The 15,984-nt window shown below is 42.3% G+C and overlaps 1 protein-coding gene across 1 annotated transcript in view; it reads left to right on the forward strand.

Annotated features, from left to right (window-relative positions):
- The window catches only part of GLT8D2 (glycosyltransferase 8 domain containing 2), a 35,769-nt gene continuing 19,785 nt past the window's right edge, over positions 1-15,984 (forward strand). Inside the window, exons 1-4 of the mRNA XM_003405637.4 lie at positions 1-866; positions 2,663-2,709; positions 7,449-7,541; positions 12,733-12,904. Of these exons, the coding sequence (XP_003405685.1) occupies positions 2,691-2,709; positions 7,449-7,541; positions 12,733-12,904 (284 nt within the window). The 5' untranslated portion in view covers positions 1-866; positions 2,663-2,690. The remainder of the gene's footprint in view (positions 867-2,662; positions 2,710-7,448; positions 7,542-12,732; positions 12,905-15,984) is intronic.

Below are 15,984 nucleotides of genomic sequence, written 5' to 3' on the forward strand. Positions count from 1 at the left end.
AGAGGCAGTGAGCAGAGGGACCCTCATTTCCTTATAGGAAATAGGGACAAGGGCCATTGCAAAGATAAATTTCATGATCCCAGGCAAAGTGCTGGCACCACTTTCTGGGCTTCTGAGAATCCAGGCAGAAACATTGCAGAGTTGTGTGTGGTTGATGTCAGTTCCCTGTCTTATTCCTCTCCACATTCGTGCACAAAACATACCATCTTGAAACTTTTGTCACTATCACCGCCTTGGTAGAATGAGACCGTAGTTGTTAGCTGGGCTTTGATTTGAGGACGACAGAGTTTTAATGACGAAGAGATTTCAGAAGTTAGTGACTAAGAAGATATTCTTGAAATTAGTATGAACTCTATTTCTCACTTCTGCTCTTTCCAAGTTTAATTTAGACCCCACCAGTGGTGGAAATTCATTCCCCAAGCATTTGCTTTTCACGGTTTTGAGTCTTTTCCTCCTGAATGAGTGCTGTTGTCGAAACAGTTTGCATGCTGACTGCTGGCCAAGGAGAGGAGAGGAAGTCTGGCTGCTCTGGACCTGCCTGCCTAGAGCATCTGGACGTGGTTTCAGGGCCCGCCTCACTCTGCCAGCGCAACGTCTGGATTCCCAGCAGCCGTCCGCCTGGGTAGAAGAAACCCGAGCTGCCCCAGAGTCAACGCAAGCAGAGGGGGCGGGTGGAGAAGTAACGCTGTCTTGGAAATGTAATATTGGCCTTGGGGCGTTCCATCTCTTCAGGATTTCCAGTGGGGTCTTTGGAAGCAGCAGAAGCAGCCTGAAGGGCAGCAGCCCCAGGCCAGGCAGAATTTGAACGCTCTGCCCTGCAGCTCTTCTGGACCCCGAGCCCAAGCCCTGCGCTCAGCATTCACCAGGTAAATAAAGACGTTTAGGAGCAGCGAGGCAGTCTTTCCATTTTACCCTGGCCTGCCTGCAGCCGTTGTTTTGCTGTAGACTCAAGAAAATAAATCAGAAGTGTCAGGCTGTCCCAAACAAACGTTGCCTTCAGAAACTCCTCAGTTGATATTATAGCATTCCAACAGGCCTTTTTTTTGCCATCGCAGCAAATCCAGAATTCTCAGTGTGTAAATTTTCCACAGTCTGAACTGCTAATCCAGACCTGGGTTTATTTTCCACCTCCCACCCCCCAAACTGTGTGATTTACACTTTGCATCAGATTTTAAGCTTGGAAATAGCAGTTAGATACGACGTGGATAAATGTTAGCATCCACTGCAGGTATGTTTCTCAGCCACAGATGATTTAATCGAGCTGTGATTCATGTTTTCTGCTTCTAGGAGGCTGTTCTGAGATCTTCCAATAAAAGAACTGGCAGTTGTAGAAATGTAAATGAGGATTATTGTATTTACAGTAGTCACAGTGTTTGGGCTGGATATGTTTTTTAACACCGAAAAAAATCTTCTTATGTTTACTTTATTAGCAAACGTAATACATGGGATAAGCCTGACTATACGACACAAAAAGAGACAAATATTTAACGCAAGAGTAACAGAAGAGAAAGTAAACATAATTGTATCTAACTATCACAAACATCTGGATGTACTGTAGAAAAAAAATCAGTCCTCTAGTTTTTGGCACTGTGCAGCCAAATATCCAGAAGTGATACTGGTTTATTTGTTTTTGTCTTTTGTTTTCTCCACAAATGTTTTGGTGTAGTATTTCTGTACAATGTCCTTTTTGTATTACATAATGGAATACCGGAGCCCTCGTAGCACAGCGGTTAAGAGCTCGGCTGCTAACCAAAAGGTCTGCAGTTTGAATCCACCAGCCGTTCCTTGGAAACCCTATGGGACAGTTCTGCTCTGTTCTATAGGGTCGCTGTGAATTGGAATCAACTCGATGGCAACGGGCTTGGATTTTTTTTTGTTTTTTTATTTTTTTTTAAATGGAATTCCTGTCTTCCATCCAGTACAGTTAGAAGTAAAGACTGGGGGAGGGGAGTTGTCAGACTCTGCCACTTACAAGTTTTTGACTCTGGGGGAGCTACTTGTCTGTGCCTCTGTGTCCTCATCTGTAAACTGGGGTTAATGATAGTACCCATGTCATAGAGTTGGGAATTAAACAACATGATGTGTGTAAAGGCTGTAGCACAGTGTGAATGTTCACTTCTCTGGTGGTGCCAATGGTGGGATCAAAGAGATCCCAGTGTGTGATGCTTCTTCTAGTTATCGCCACCTGCTCTATTGACCCAGAAGTCTGACAGGGCTCTTTTTGGAAAAGTGGGCAGTGGTTAAAGCGATCGACTGCTAACCAAAAGGTCAGAGGTTTGAAACCACCAGAGGCTACATGGAAGAAAGATGGGGCAGCCTCCTTCCATAGAGATCTACAGCCTTGGAAACCCTGCGGGGTCACTATGGGTCAGAATTGACTGGATGGCAATGGTCAGTGGTGAGTAAACACACTTGAAGACAAAAGATAAACTCTTGGGGGCCTTTTGTAAGGTTTGCACAGCCAGCGAAGCCACTTTCACAAAGGTGAGCTGGACCTTCAAGAAATATTTATATTGATTCCAAAATTCTAGATTCAGAAAAATAAAGGATGATTGTCCAATTCACGACATATTGGACTTCCAAAGAAGACATAGTTCTTAACAAATGTTGATGACTTTCAGTTGATTTTCTTTTAAATAAAATTTTCTTCTTTAACCCACAGGTTACAGTGCTTATCTACGAGAACACACATGGCTCTCTTACGAAAAAGTAAGATTACGACTTTTTAATATAACAATAAGAATATAATGTTTTAGAGAACTGAGTCTTGGCTCATTTGGAAATCTTATTTGATTTTCATAAACAGTTTTCCCATAGGCAATTCTTGTCAGGATCACTTCAGGATGATTCCTATGGAAAGTTTTGAGTATTTTGGCCAGAGGTAGACTTATCATGGGAGGGATCATATGTTTTCATAAAACTTACAAATATAATTTATTTTCTCTCTGTAAATATTCATATTCATGTCTAATTTTGCATTTTTTATTTTGTATTCTTATTCTTAAAGCGCCCCCTCAAATTGTATAATATTCAGACCTGTCAAAACCTGAATTTGCCCTTGATTTTAGATTTAGTCGTTTGTCAATTTGGGGGGGGAAATACACCCTGGAGGCATAGTGGTTAAGAGCTCAGCTGCTAAACAAAAGGTCAGCAGTTCAAATCCACCAGCCACTCCTTGGAAACCCTATGGGGCAGTTCTACTCTGTCTTGTAGGGTCTCCATGAATTGGCACCAACTCAACAGCACGTAACAACAATAATGTGTTACTGTTACCCTCAGGGTAGAGCTGCCTGACGTAGCAAGTAAAAATAAAGGATGTCCAGTTAAATTTGAATTTCAGATAAACAACGAATAATTTTTTGACATAAGTATGCCCCACATATTTTGGAATATACTTATACTAAAAAAATTATTTTATCTGGCAACCCTACCTCAATAGTAACAGCCATGTTTGAAAGGGTCAAGAAATAGTAGGCACTGGCCCACCCCCCCGTACTGGCTGTGCCAGATGAATGTTTATTAGACCTATTTATAAACTGTGAAACTCTGTCACTTACCTTCTGCTTCTCTATGGTTTTGTTTTAAACTAAATCCAGCACCTGGTGTTCTCTGAGTGAATTTGAGGATTCAGAAAGGCAGGGAGGAGCTAGAAATTAGAAAGGTAGAATCATTGAGCCTCAGAACGTTAGTTCTAAAAGGCACCCAGGGAGACTGTCCAACTCCTTCTTTATATAAATGAGAAGACAAAGGCCTAGGGCTCAGAAAATAGAGCACTCTGAGGCCAATAAATATAAATATCTTGATGCATAATAATAATAAATAATAATATATAACAAAGATAAAGTCTTTACTGGGCCTGCGTGGCCCCTGTTAGCTCTCAAAACAACCCTGTGAGGTAATGATTACTATTAAATCCCCATTTGGCGGATGTACAGTTAGTTGTGCTCATGAGGAACCTATACATAGATCAAGAGGCAGTTGTTTGGACAGAACAAGGGGATACTGCGTGGTTTAGAGTCAGGTAAGGTGTGCGTCAGGGTTGTATCCTTTCACCACACCTATTCAATCCGTGTGCTGAGCAAATAATCCAGGAAGCTGAACTACATAAAGAAGAATGGGGCGTCAGGATTGGAGGAAGACTCATTAACAACCTGTGTTATGCAGATGATACAACCTTGCTTGCTGAAACTGAGGAGGACTTGAAGCACTTACTGATGAAGATCAAAGACCACCTCAACATAAAAAAAAAAAGAAGACATAAATCCTCACAACTGGACCAATAGACCACATCATAATAAACAGAGAAAGGATTGAGGTCGTCAAGGATTTCATTTTACTTGGATCCACACTCAACACCCATGGAAGCAGCAATCAAGAAGTCAAAAGACACATTGCATTGGACAGATCTGCTGCAAAGAACCTCTTTAAAGTGTTGAAAAGCAAAGATGCCATCTGGAAGACTAAGGTGCGCCTGACCCAAGCCCTGGTATTTTCAATTGCATGATATGCATGTGAAAGCTGAACAGTGAATAAGCAAGACGGAAGAAGAATTGATGCCTTTGAATTGTGGTGTTGGTGAAGAATACTGAATATACCATGGACTGCCAAAAGAACAAACAAATGTGTCATGGAAGAAATAAAACCAGAATGCTCCTTAGAAGCAAGGATGGCAAAACTACGTCTCACATACTTTGGACATGTTGTCAGGAGGGATCAGTCCCTGGAGAAGGACATCATGCTTGGCAAAGTACAGGGTCAGCAGAAAAGATGAAGACCCCGCAACAAGATGGATTGACACAGTGGTTGCAACAGTGGGCTCAAGCATAACAACTATTGTAAGGATGGCACAGGCCTGGGCAGTGTTTCATCCTGTCGTACATAAGATCACTATGAGTTGGAACCAACTTGATGGCAACTAACAACAACAACATTTGGCAAATAAAGAAACAGAGACTCAGAGAGGTTAAGTAATCTGTCCAAGGCCACACAGCGAAGACGTGTTAAAAATGGGGTTGGAATCTGACTTCAGATCCCAGTATTTCTGAAACTTCAGGCATTATTGTACCTCATATGGCAATGTATTACCTTCTCAACTTTTCTCCATCTGTGTACCCTCAATTCTACGCATCAGTTAATGTTTTCTTTAAATGGACTCATTTTTTAAATTTATAAGTGTACTTTATAATAGAAAGTTTACATCAAATGACGTATTGCATTGGGCAGATCTGCTGCAAAAGACCTCTTTAAAGTGTTGAAAACCGAAGATGTCACTTTGAGGACTAAGGTGCGCCTGATCCAAGCCATGATATTTTCAATTGCCTCATATGCATGCGACAACTGGACAATGAATAGGAAAGACTGGAGGAGAATTGATGCCTTTGAATTCCAGTGTTGGTGAAGAATGTTGAATATACCATGGACGAACAAATCTGTCCTGGAAGAAGAACAGCCAGAATGCTCTTTGGAAGCAAGGCTGGGAAAACTTTGCCTCACGTACTTTGGACATGTTGTCAGGAGGGACCGGTCCCTGGACAAGGACCTCAAGCTTGGTAAAGTAAAGAGTTAGCAAAAAAGAGGAAGACCCTCCGTGAGTTAAACTGATACAGTGGCTGCAACAGTGGGCTGAAACATAGCAATGATTGTGAGGATGGGGCAAAACTGAACAGTGTTTTATTCTGTTGTACATAGGGTCACTGTGAGCTGAGCGTGACTCGATGGCACCCAACAAAAACAACAAACATCCTTACTCTAAATGAAATAACAGTATAAATATTCATGATGAGAACAGTGTTACTCAATTCTGGTTAGCTGCTATTGCCTGCATGCACAGGAAATCAGAAGGACTGACTTTCTCATTCTGTGATTTAGTGTTACTTAATGCTACAAGCAGAGCCCTGGTGGTGAATTGGTTAAGAGCTATGGCTGCCAACCAAAAGGTCCACAGTTTGAATCTACCAGCTGCTCCTTAGAAACCCTATGGAGCAGTTCTGCTCTGTCCTGTAGGGTTGTTATGAGTCGGGATTGGCTTGACAGCAATGAGTCTTTTTTTTTTTTTTTTTTTTTTAATGTTAGAAGCAAAATAACCCTGGTGGAGCAGTAGTTAAAGTGCTTGACGGCCCAGAAGAACTAGATGATGCCTGGCTACCACCACCAACTGCTTTGACAGGGATCGCAACAGAGAGTCCCAGGCAGAGTAAGAGAAAAATGTAGAACAAAACTCAATTTCACAAAAAAAGACTGGACTTACTGGTCTGACAGAGACTGGAGGAACCCCCAAGACTATAGCCCCCAGACACTCTGCTAACTCAGAACTGAAACCACTCCCGAAGCCCACTTTTCAGACAAAGATTAGCCAGGCCTATAAAACAAACAATAACACACGCAAGGAACCTGCTTCTTAGTTCAATCATGTACATGAGGCCTCCTGCCCAAAAGCAAGACAAGAACACAGGAAGGGACAGGAACTGGATGAATGGACACAGAGAACCTGGGTTGGAAAGGGGCAGACTGCTGACACATTGTGGGGATTGTAACCAATGTCACAAAACAAAATGTGTGTAGATTTTTGAATGAGAAACTAACTTGAGCTGTAAGCTTTCACCTAAAGCACAATAAAACTTAAAAAAGGTCCTCGGCTGCTAACCAAAAGTTTGGCAGTTCGAACCCACCAGCTGTTCCTCGGGAGAAAGATGTGGCGGTCTGCTTCCTTAAAGATTTACTGCCGTGAAAACCCTATGGGGCAGCTCTACTGTGTCCTACGGGGCTGCTGTGAGTCAAAATTGACTTGACAGCAACGAGTTTGGCTTTGGTTTAATGCTAGGAGCACAAACGTTCCTAAACCGTCTCATGCGCAACCCGTGATATGTGTTTCATGCTGAGGAAAAACACTGTCCTGACCCACCCTGCATCTCGGGTAGGTACTAAGAGCAAGTATCACTGATGAGGAACAGATGTTCCTAGAGGCTTAGAACTGGAAGAGACGTTGGAGTCTTCTAACCTCTTACCCAGGGTGAGAATTTTCTGCACTTCATCTTTGTCTAGTTGTGGAATGAATTGAGAAATAGCTGTGTTATAATAGCTAAGCACATGTATTCATGATAACTACTGGCTCATCATAAGCATTATATAAATGGTGGCTATTATTTGAAACAAAATATTCGTGCATGGAATGTGGTTCCAAAGGCAGCATAATGTGATCACTAAGGTGGAAGCCCCTGCCATCAGACTGTGTTCAGCCCTGGAGCCTCATTAAACTAAGTCTCTGCATCCGTGAGCAGCAGCAGTGTTCCAGGTTAACTCTTTACTCCATGTGCCATTTGTTTAAAGAAAGGTCCCAGGCCACCACCCTGTATGTCATGGGGGCATCTGCTCACACCGCCATCGTAAACTTTCCTGGAAGATTTCAGTTTGATAGGCTAAGCTCTAACATGTTTCTATTTTTATTTCAGTCAATCAGGTGTTGCTCTTCCTTCTGATTGTGACCCTCTGTGTGATTCTGTATAAGAAGGTTCATAAGGGGACTGTGCTTAAGAACGAAGCAGGTAAGCAGGCACTGGAATACATTGAGATAGAATACCTGGGGATGTGGTTGAAATGTATTCTCATGGGTCCTTTCCATAGCTGGGTTCAGATAGAAGCAATAATTTGTTCAGCTCCAGAGGACCTGCTTGTAGAATATCCACCCAAGGCCAACCCCTTGGGTGTGCTCTGGAATGACCAGTGTTGTTCAAATTTCAGCCTATGTAAGAATCCGAGAAATCAGCCATTGAAAACCCAGCGGAGCACAGGCCTACTCTGGCATATATGGGGTTGCCATGAGTTGGAATTGACTCAGTGGCAACTGGTTTGAGGCATTGGTGGTTTGGTGATAGATTTCTTGCCTTCTACGTGGGAAACTGTCTTAGTCATCTAGTGCTGCTATAACAGATATACCACAAGTGGGTGGCTTTAACGAAGAGAAATTTATTTTCTAGCAGTCTAGTAGGCTAGAAGTCCAAATTCAGAGTGCCAGCTCCAGGGGAAGGCTTTCTCTCTCTGTCAGCTCTAGAGGAAGGTCCTTGTCATCAGTCTTCCCTTGCTGGGAGGATGTCAGCGCAGGAACCTCAGGTCCAAAGGACGCACTCTGCTCCTGGCACTGCTTTCTTGATGGTATGAGGTTCCCAACTCTCTGCTTGATTCCGTTTTTCTTTTATCTCTTGAGAGTTAAAAGGTGGTGCAGACCACACCCGGGGAAACTCCCTTTATATTGGATCAGGAATGTGACCAGGGTAAGAGTAGTACAATCCCACCCTAATCCTCTTTAACATAAAATTACAATCCCAAAATGGAGGACAACCACAAATACCAGGAGTCATGATCTAACCAAGCTGATACACACATTTTTGGGGGACATAATTCAGTCCATGACAGAAACCCAGGTTTGACTCCTGGCCAATGCACTTCATATGTAGCCACCACCCATCTTGTCAGTGGAGGCTTGTGTGTTGCTATGATGCTAAACAGGCTTCAATGGAGCTCCCAGACTATGACAGGCTAGGAAGAAAGGCCTGGCAATCTACTTCCAAAAATCAGCCAGTGAAAACTCTATGGATCACAACAGCATGATCCAAAACCGATCATGGGGATGGTGCAGGTCCAGGTGGTGTTTCCTTCTGTCGTGTATGGCATTGCCATGAGTTGGGTTGCTAACAGCAACAACAGTGGTATAAGGTAATGTCCAGACATCCTATGAAGCTGTATGCTGAAGAGAAACATGTAATCTCCTGATAATGACATTCCGTGTAATATCCTGACAATTTCATTGTGACTAGCATGCTGGAGATTCACTCCTAACCCATTTGGAGTGAGGCCAGTTTTGATTCGTTCCCAGTCCATGCAGGGTGAGGCAAGTTTATACATTTGGCTAAAACAATCTTAACTCGAAATGGGATTTAAAGGTTTGGCATTGGGAGAGCAGACATTTCACCTTTTTCAGGAATGGTCATAGTTTGATAAGAGCTGTTTGTTGTCATGGACTAAGGCAATATTATTTCCAGTCCATTTCTCCCTTCACTATGATGTTTTTGAAAGTTTTATTGGACATCAAATGGGTTTGGCTTTAATGCGCTGGCTCAGGCATCAGTTAGTACAATTGATCCAAATAGTACAGTACCAAAGAAGCTTCAAGGCTGGAGCACTTGTGAAGATTTTGCAGTTGGTAAACCTCCCCCATCCTTTCTCCAGCACTCCTTCATTCTGTCCGGGGGAGACTTCTTGGCAGAGAACAATACTTCTGGCGTAGTTTACCTCCCGGCTTCTCTGACTAAGCGACCTGTTGCCCCGTTGAGTCGATTCTGACTCACAGCAACCCTATAGGGCAGAGTAGAACTGCCCCATAGCGTTTCCAAGGAGCAGCTGATGCGTTTGAGCAGCTGGTGGATTCGAACTGCTGACCTTTTGGTTAGCAGCCGTGGTGCTTAACCCCAGCACTACCAGGGCTCCCTTTCTGACTAACAGGCACTCTCAAAAAGCATGGCAGTGTAATGTTTCTGCAGCGGAGCTGTAAACTCACGTTTGATCTTCTACTGTGGTGCCCCCTCCCTCAGGGGAACACTTTCCTCTGACCTCAGACCTCATCATGCCTACAACCTGCTGAAAGCCTCAGCCTGAGCCTGACAACCAGGTACCACCCAGCCTTTCAACCCTCCCTCTCCTTGCTCCCCACTTACAGCCCACAAATCATTCCTCCAGGGCCCTGTTCTCTGGGACCAATCCATCCATTCCACTGAGTTCATTTTAGCAAACTTTCATTGAGTGCTTCCTAGGTACAGACTCTATGGGAATAGCCTAACAAGCTTACAGCCTAGTGGAGGAGACAGGCACGGAAATAGATTCTCCCAGTGCAATGTGGTAAGTGTTCAGGTAAAAGTATCTAAAAACTCATCCAACCGTCCGTCCGCTCATCCACCCATCCAACCAAAATGTATTGAGAATCTACCAGGCCCTGGGTTAAGTAAAGGATACAGAGATGAACAAGATAGCATCCCTGCCCTCGCAGGATAGCGAGTGTAATAGGAGAGAAGGGAAAGGCATGTAACCAATTAAATAGCAAGGCAGCTGGTAAATTCAGTCCTGAGCAAGGAAGGAGTTAGCACAGATGGAGTGGAACACCAATTTGTGTACGGAGCTATGAAAGGCTTCCTAGAGGATCTGATGTCTGTATTACATATGGAAGATAAATACATAAGAAGTGTTGTTGTTAGGTGCCGTTGAACTGATTTTTGACTGATCTTGATCCCTGTGACTGAGTAGAACTGCCCCGTAGGGTTTTCTAGGCTGTCATCATTATGGGAGCAGATTGCCAGATCCTTTTCCCGTGTAGCTCCTGGGTGGGTTCGAACCACCAACCTTTCAGTTAGCAGCCAAGCACTTAACTGTTGCCTCACCAGGGCTCCTCTTAGCCATGTAGAAAGAGGCCGAGAGCAGTCCAGGCACCGGGAACAGCCTGTGCAAAGGCATTAGGATAAGAGAGAACGTGGTGTGGTGTTCAAAGAACTACAGGAAGTTTGATATTTCTGGAACAGAAAAGAGGCTAGAGAAGTAAGCGGAGGCTGCTTATGAGGAATCATGTGTGCAGGGCAAAGGCATGCAACTTTACCATATAGCAACCACTGGAGGATTTTAAGCTGTGGAGACACATAGTCAAACTTGCACGGTAGGCAGATCGCCTCACAGCCAGCAGGTGGTGTACCACATGGTTAGAGGGATCCACCCCTCCGCCCCAAGGTGACAACGTGGTCCAGAATGAAGAATTCTTTAAGAACCATTTTTTTCCTGTTTATAAAAGTTACGTCCTAAGCTGGCTGAATGGACACGGAAACACAGGGTGAAGAGAAGAAATGTGCTGTCTCATTAGGGGGAGAGCAACTAGGAGTATTTAGCAAGGTGTATATAAGGTTTATATAAGGTTTTGTATGAGAGACTGACTTGATTTGTAAACTTTCACTTAAAGCACAATAACAATTAAAAAAAAAAGAAGTGAAGTCCTAGTGGTGCAGTAGTTAAGAGCTATGGCTGCTAGCCAAAATGTTGGCAGTTCCAATTCACCAGCCGCTCCTTGGAAACCCTGTGGGGCATTTCTACTCTGTCTTATAGGGTCACTGAGTCAGAACCAATGAGTCTGGTATTTTTTTTTGTTTGTTTGATTTATAAAAGTAACCCATAGTTACTTTTGAGAATTAGCAAAATACAACAAACTCAAAGAAGAAAGTGAAAATCACTCCTAATTCCATAAATAGATGTAGATCCATCGGCAAATATGTTTGTATCAGATTGGGGCCACGTACGAAAAAGAATTTCATATATTCTTTTGCTCCTTAACGTGTTATGATGAACATTCTCTCATGTCAGTAAATATACTGTGAAAACAAAAATAATTATTCTAGTGGTAGAAATTTCAAATGCATTGGCAAGATGATGGAAAATATGGAAGAGGAGAAAGGGGAGGCTCTTCAATGTTTCTTAAATCTCACAATGTGCAGTAGCTGGTGGTTAATTTCAGTAAAAAAGGTTTGTTGAATTACATGTCAGCTTTTTTTTTAGAACTACGCTGGATCTGAGTGATAGAGGTTTTGCAAAAAAAGTATCTCTAAAGAGAGAGACTGCTTGAAGTAATAATCAGATGAGCGTTTAATAGTGAACACTTAAAAAAAAAAAGTTGCCATTGTGTCAGCTTCTACTCATGGTGACCCCATGTGTCTCAGAGTAGAACCGTGCTCCATAGGGTTTTCAATGGGTGCTTTATTGGAAGTAGACGGCCAGGCCTTTCTTTTGAGGTGCCTCTGGGTAAACTTGAACCACCAACCCTTCAGTTAACAGCCAAATGTGTTAACTGTTTGCACTACCCAGGGTCTCCAGTGGATACTCTACATGCTGGTAATTAAGATAATATCCTTCATACCTGAAAGTTGTATTGTGGTACCAAAATATGATGTTATGGCATTAATATTTTATATCATAGCCTGTGCTCAAAACAAAAGTGATTCATTGTGCGTGTTAGTTATGTACTTTCATTTACCTCCATTCTCTTGCTGTAAACTTTTGAGAAACTTGATTAGAAGGTGGATAGGGGAAGGAAAATCACAGTGTGTCTTTTAGGGGTGTAGTCAAGGCAAATAATCTGTTTCAGGGAAGTGTTGAGGATTGTTGAATCAAATGAGGTTTTTCAGCTCTTCACATATTTTTTCAATTATTTGTTTTCTCTTTTAAGTAAAAGTCTGATATTTCAGTTCCACAATCATCCAGATCAAGACTCCTTCTATCTTATTTCTTTGCTGTCCTCAGTAGATAGCTTCCATCTTGTGGTCCAAGATGGTTTCTCCAACTCCCACCATCATATCAACGTTCCAGCCAGCGGGAAGGGAAATGGGGAGAATAAGCACATTCCTTTTAAGGGACGACTCAGTATTTCCACACTTCACTTGCACTAATATTCCATTGGTCAGAGCTTGGTCACATATAGCTGCAAGCAAGTCCGGGAATAATGGTCTTAATGGGTGGCTCTGTGCCAGGTAAAATTCAGAGTTCTGTTTCTAAGGGAAGAAGGAGAAAATGGATATTGGAGAACAATTGGTAGTCTCTTCCACACTGCGCCATCTTTCCCCATGAGTGTGGAAGACAAGTTAAACTGGCTGTATTGTGAAATTCCTTCCTGTTCTAAGTCATGCTCCAAGACACTGCTTTTGATGTTTCCAGATGACGATTCTGAGACTCCTGAGGAAGTAGAAGAGGAAATCCCTGTGGTGATTTGTGCAGCGGCAGGGAGAATGGGTGCTGCTATGGCTGCCATCAACAGCATCTACAGCAACACTGATGCCAACATTTTATTCTATGTAGTTGGACTCCGGAATACTCTGTCTCGAATACGGTAATTTATACATTGTAGATTTTGGAGGTTTCTATTTTCTTTTAATTTTCCTCACCGTTCCTTAAATGGGTATCCTTCTTTTTTGGTTTGATACATGTCATGAGAATTAATGAGGAGGTGACCTAAGGTCTATGTGGTGACCTGACAGATATAGGGAAATTTCAGCAAAGCCTCATTATTCTGGTATGGAAATGCATCATTCTGCAGAAGCAATTTGTTTAACAAACCAAAGAGCCCACACCCTTAACTTGTCGATGTTGTCCTTAGGTGCTGTCAAGTTGGTTCCAACTCATAGTGACCCTAGGTACAACAGAACGAAACACTGCCCGGTCCTGTGCCATGCTCACAATCATTGTTATGCTTCAGCCCATTGTTGCAGCTACTGTGTCAGTCCATCTTGTTGAGAATCTTCCTCTTTTCTGCTGACCCTGTACTTTACCAAGCATGATGTCCTTCTCCAGGGACTGATTCCTCCTGACAACATGTCCAAAGTATGTCAGATGCAGTCTCACCATCCTTGCTTCTAAGGAGCATCCTGGTTGTACTTCTTCCAACACGGATTTGGTCACTGTTTTAGCAGTCCATGGTATATTCAATATTCTTTGCCAGCACCACAATTCAAAGGTATCAATTATTCTTCCGTCTTCCTTATTCCTTGACCAGTTTTCCTGTGCATATGATGCTATTGAAAATACCATAGCTTGGGTCAGGTGCACCTTAGTCTTCAAGGTGACATCTTTGCTTTTCCACACTTTAAAGAGTTTCTTTGCAGCAGATTTGCCCAATGCAATGTGTCTTTTGATTTCTTGACTGCTGCTTCCATAGGTGTTGATTGTGGATCCAAGTAAAATGAAATCCTCGACAACTTCAATCTTTTCTCCATTTATCATGATGTTGCTCACTGGTCCAGTTGTGAGGATTTTTGTTTTCTTTATGTTGAGATGTAATCCGTACTGAAGGCTGTGGTTTTTGATCTTCATCAGTAAGTACTTCAAGTCCTCTTCACTTTCAGCAACCAAAGTCATGTCATTTGCGTATCTCAGGTTGTTAATGAGTCTTCCTCCAATCCTGAAATACCTTGTTGCTTCTTGGATTATTTGCTCAGCACACAGATTGAGTAGGTATGGTGAAAGGATGCAACCCTGATGCACACCTCTCCTAACTTTAAACCGGGCAGTATCCCCTTGTTCTGTCTGAGCAACTGCCTCTTGCTCTATGTACAGGTTCCTCATGTGTACAAGTAAGTGTCCTGGAATATCCATTCTTCACAACGTTATCCATAATTTGTTATGATTCACACAGTCAAATGCCTTTGTGTAGTCATTAAACAACAGGTAAACATCCTTCTGGTATTCTCTGCTTTCATCCAGGATCCATCTGACATCAGCAGTGATATCCCTGGTTCCACATCTGAAACCAGCCTAAATTTCTGGCAGTTCCCTGTCAATATACTGCTGCAGCCGCTTTTGAATGATCTTCAGCAAAATTTTGCTTGCATGTGATATTAATGATATTGCTTGTTAATTTCTGTATTCGGTTGGATTACCTTTCTTGGAAATAGGCATAAATATGGATCTTTTACAGTTGGTTGCCCAAATTTCTTGGCATAGATGAGTGAGCACTTCCAGTGCTCCATCCGTTTATTGAAACATCTCAATTGATATTCTGCCAATTCCTGGAGCCTTGTTTTTTGCCAGTGGCATCAGTGCAGCTTGGACTTCTTCCTTCAGTACCATCGGTTCCTGATCATATGCTGCCTCTTGAAATGGTTGAATGTCAACCAATTCTTTTTGGTATAATGACTCTGTATTCCTTCCATCTTCTTTTGATATTTCCTACGTCTTTAATATTTTCCCCATAGAATCTTTCACTATTGCAACTTGAGGCTTGAATTTTTTTCTTCAGTTCTTTCAGCTTGAGAAATGCCAAGCGTCTTCTTCCCTTCTGGTTTTCTATCTCTAGCTCTTTTTGCACATGTCATTATAATACTTTACTTTGTCTTCTCAAGTCACCCTTTGAAATCTTCTGTTCAGTTCTTTTACTTCATCGTTTCTTCCTTTTGCTTTAGCTGCACCAAGTTCCAGAGCAAGTTTCAGAGTCTCTTCTGACATCGATTTTGGTCTTTTATTTCTTTCCTGTCTGTTGAATGACCTTTTGCTTTCTTCATGTATGATGTCCTTGATGGCATCCCACAACACGTTTAGTGTTCAACACGTCAAATCTATTCTTGAGATGGTCTCTAAATTCAGGTGTTACATACTCACGGTCATACTTTGGCTCTCGTGGACTTCTTCTAATTTTCTTCAGTTTCAACTTGAACTTGCATATGAGCAATTCATGGTCCGTTCCACTGTTGCCCTCTGGCCTTGTTCTAACTGATGATATCGAGCATTTCCATCATCCGTTTGCACAGATGTAGTCGATTTGTTTCCTGTGTATTCCATCTGGCAAGGTCCATGTGTCTAGTCGCCATTTGTGTTGGTGAAAAAAGGTTATTATAATGAAGAAGTTGTGGTCTTGCAAAATTCTGTCATGTGATCTCCAGCATCGTTTCTATCAATAAGGCCCTATTTTCCAACTACTGATCCTTCTTCTTTGTTTCCAACTTTCACATTCCAATCACTAGTAATTATCAATGCATCCCGATTGCATGTTCAATCAATTTCAAACTGCAGAAATTGCTAAAAATCTTCAATTTCTTCATCTTTGGGCTTAGCGGTTGGTTCATAAATTTGAATAACAGCTGTATTAACTGGTCTTCCTTGTAGGCATATGGATATTATCCTATCACTGACAGCATTGTACTTCAGGATAGATCTTGAAACGTTCCTTTTGACTGTGAATGCAATACCATTCCTCTTTAAGTTGTCATTCCCGGCATGGTAGACCATATGATTGTCCAATTCAAAATGGCCAGTACCAGTCCATTTCAGCTCACTAATGCCTAGGACAGAGAAGTTTATGCGTTCTATTTCATTTTTGACAATTTCCAACTGAAAACCCTATGAAGTGCAGTTCTACTTTGACACATTTGGGGACACCACGAGTCCTTAACTATCTTATATGAAGAATATTTCTTT

This window comes from Loxodonta africana, chromosome 4 (assembly GCF_030014295.1).
Source record: "Loxodonta africana isolate mLoxAfr1 chromosome 4, mLoxAfr1.hap2, whole genome shotgun sequence".
Classification (NCBI taxonomy): domain Eukaryota; kingdom Metazoa; phylum Chordata; class Mammalia; order Proboscidea; family Elephantidae; genus Loxodonta; species Loxodonta africana.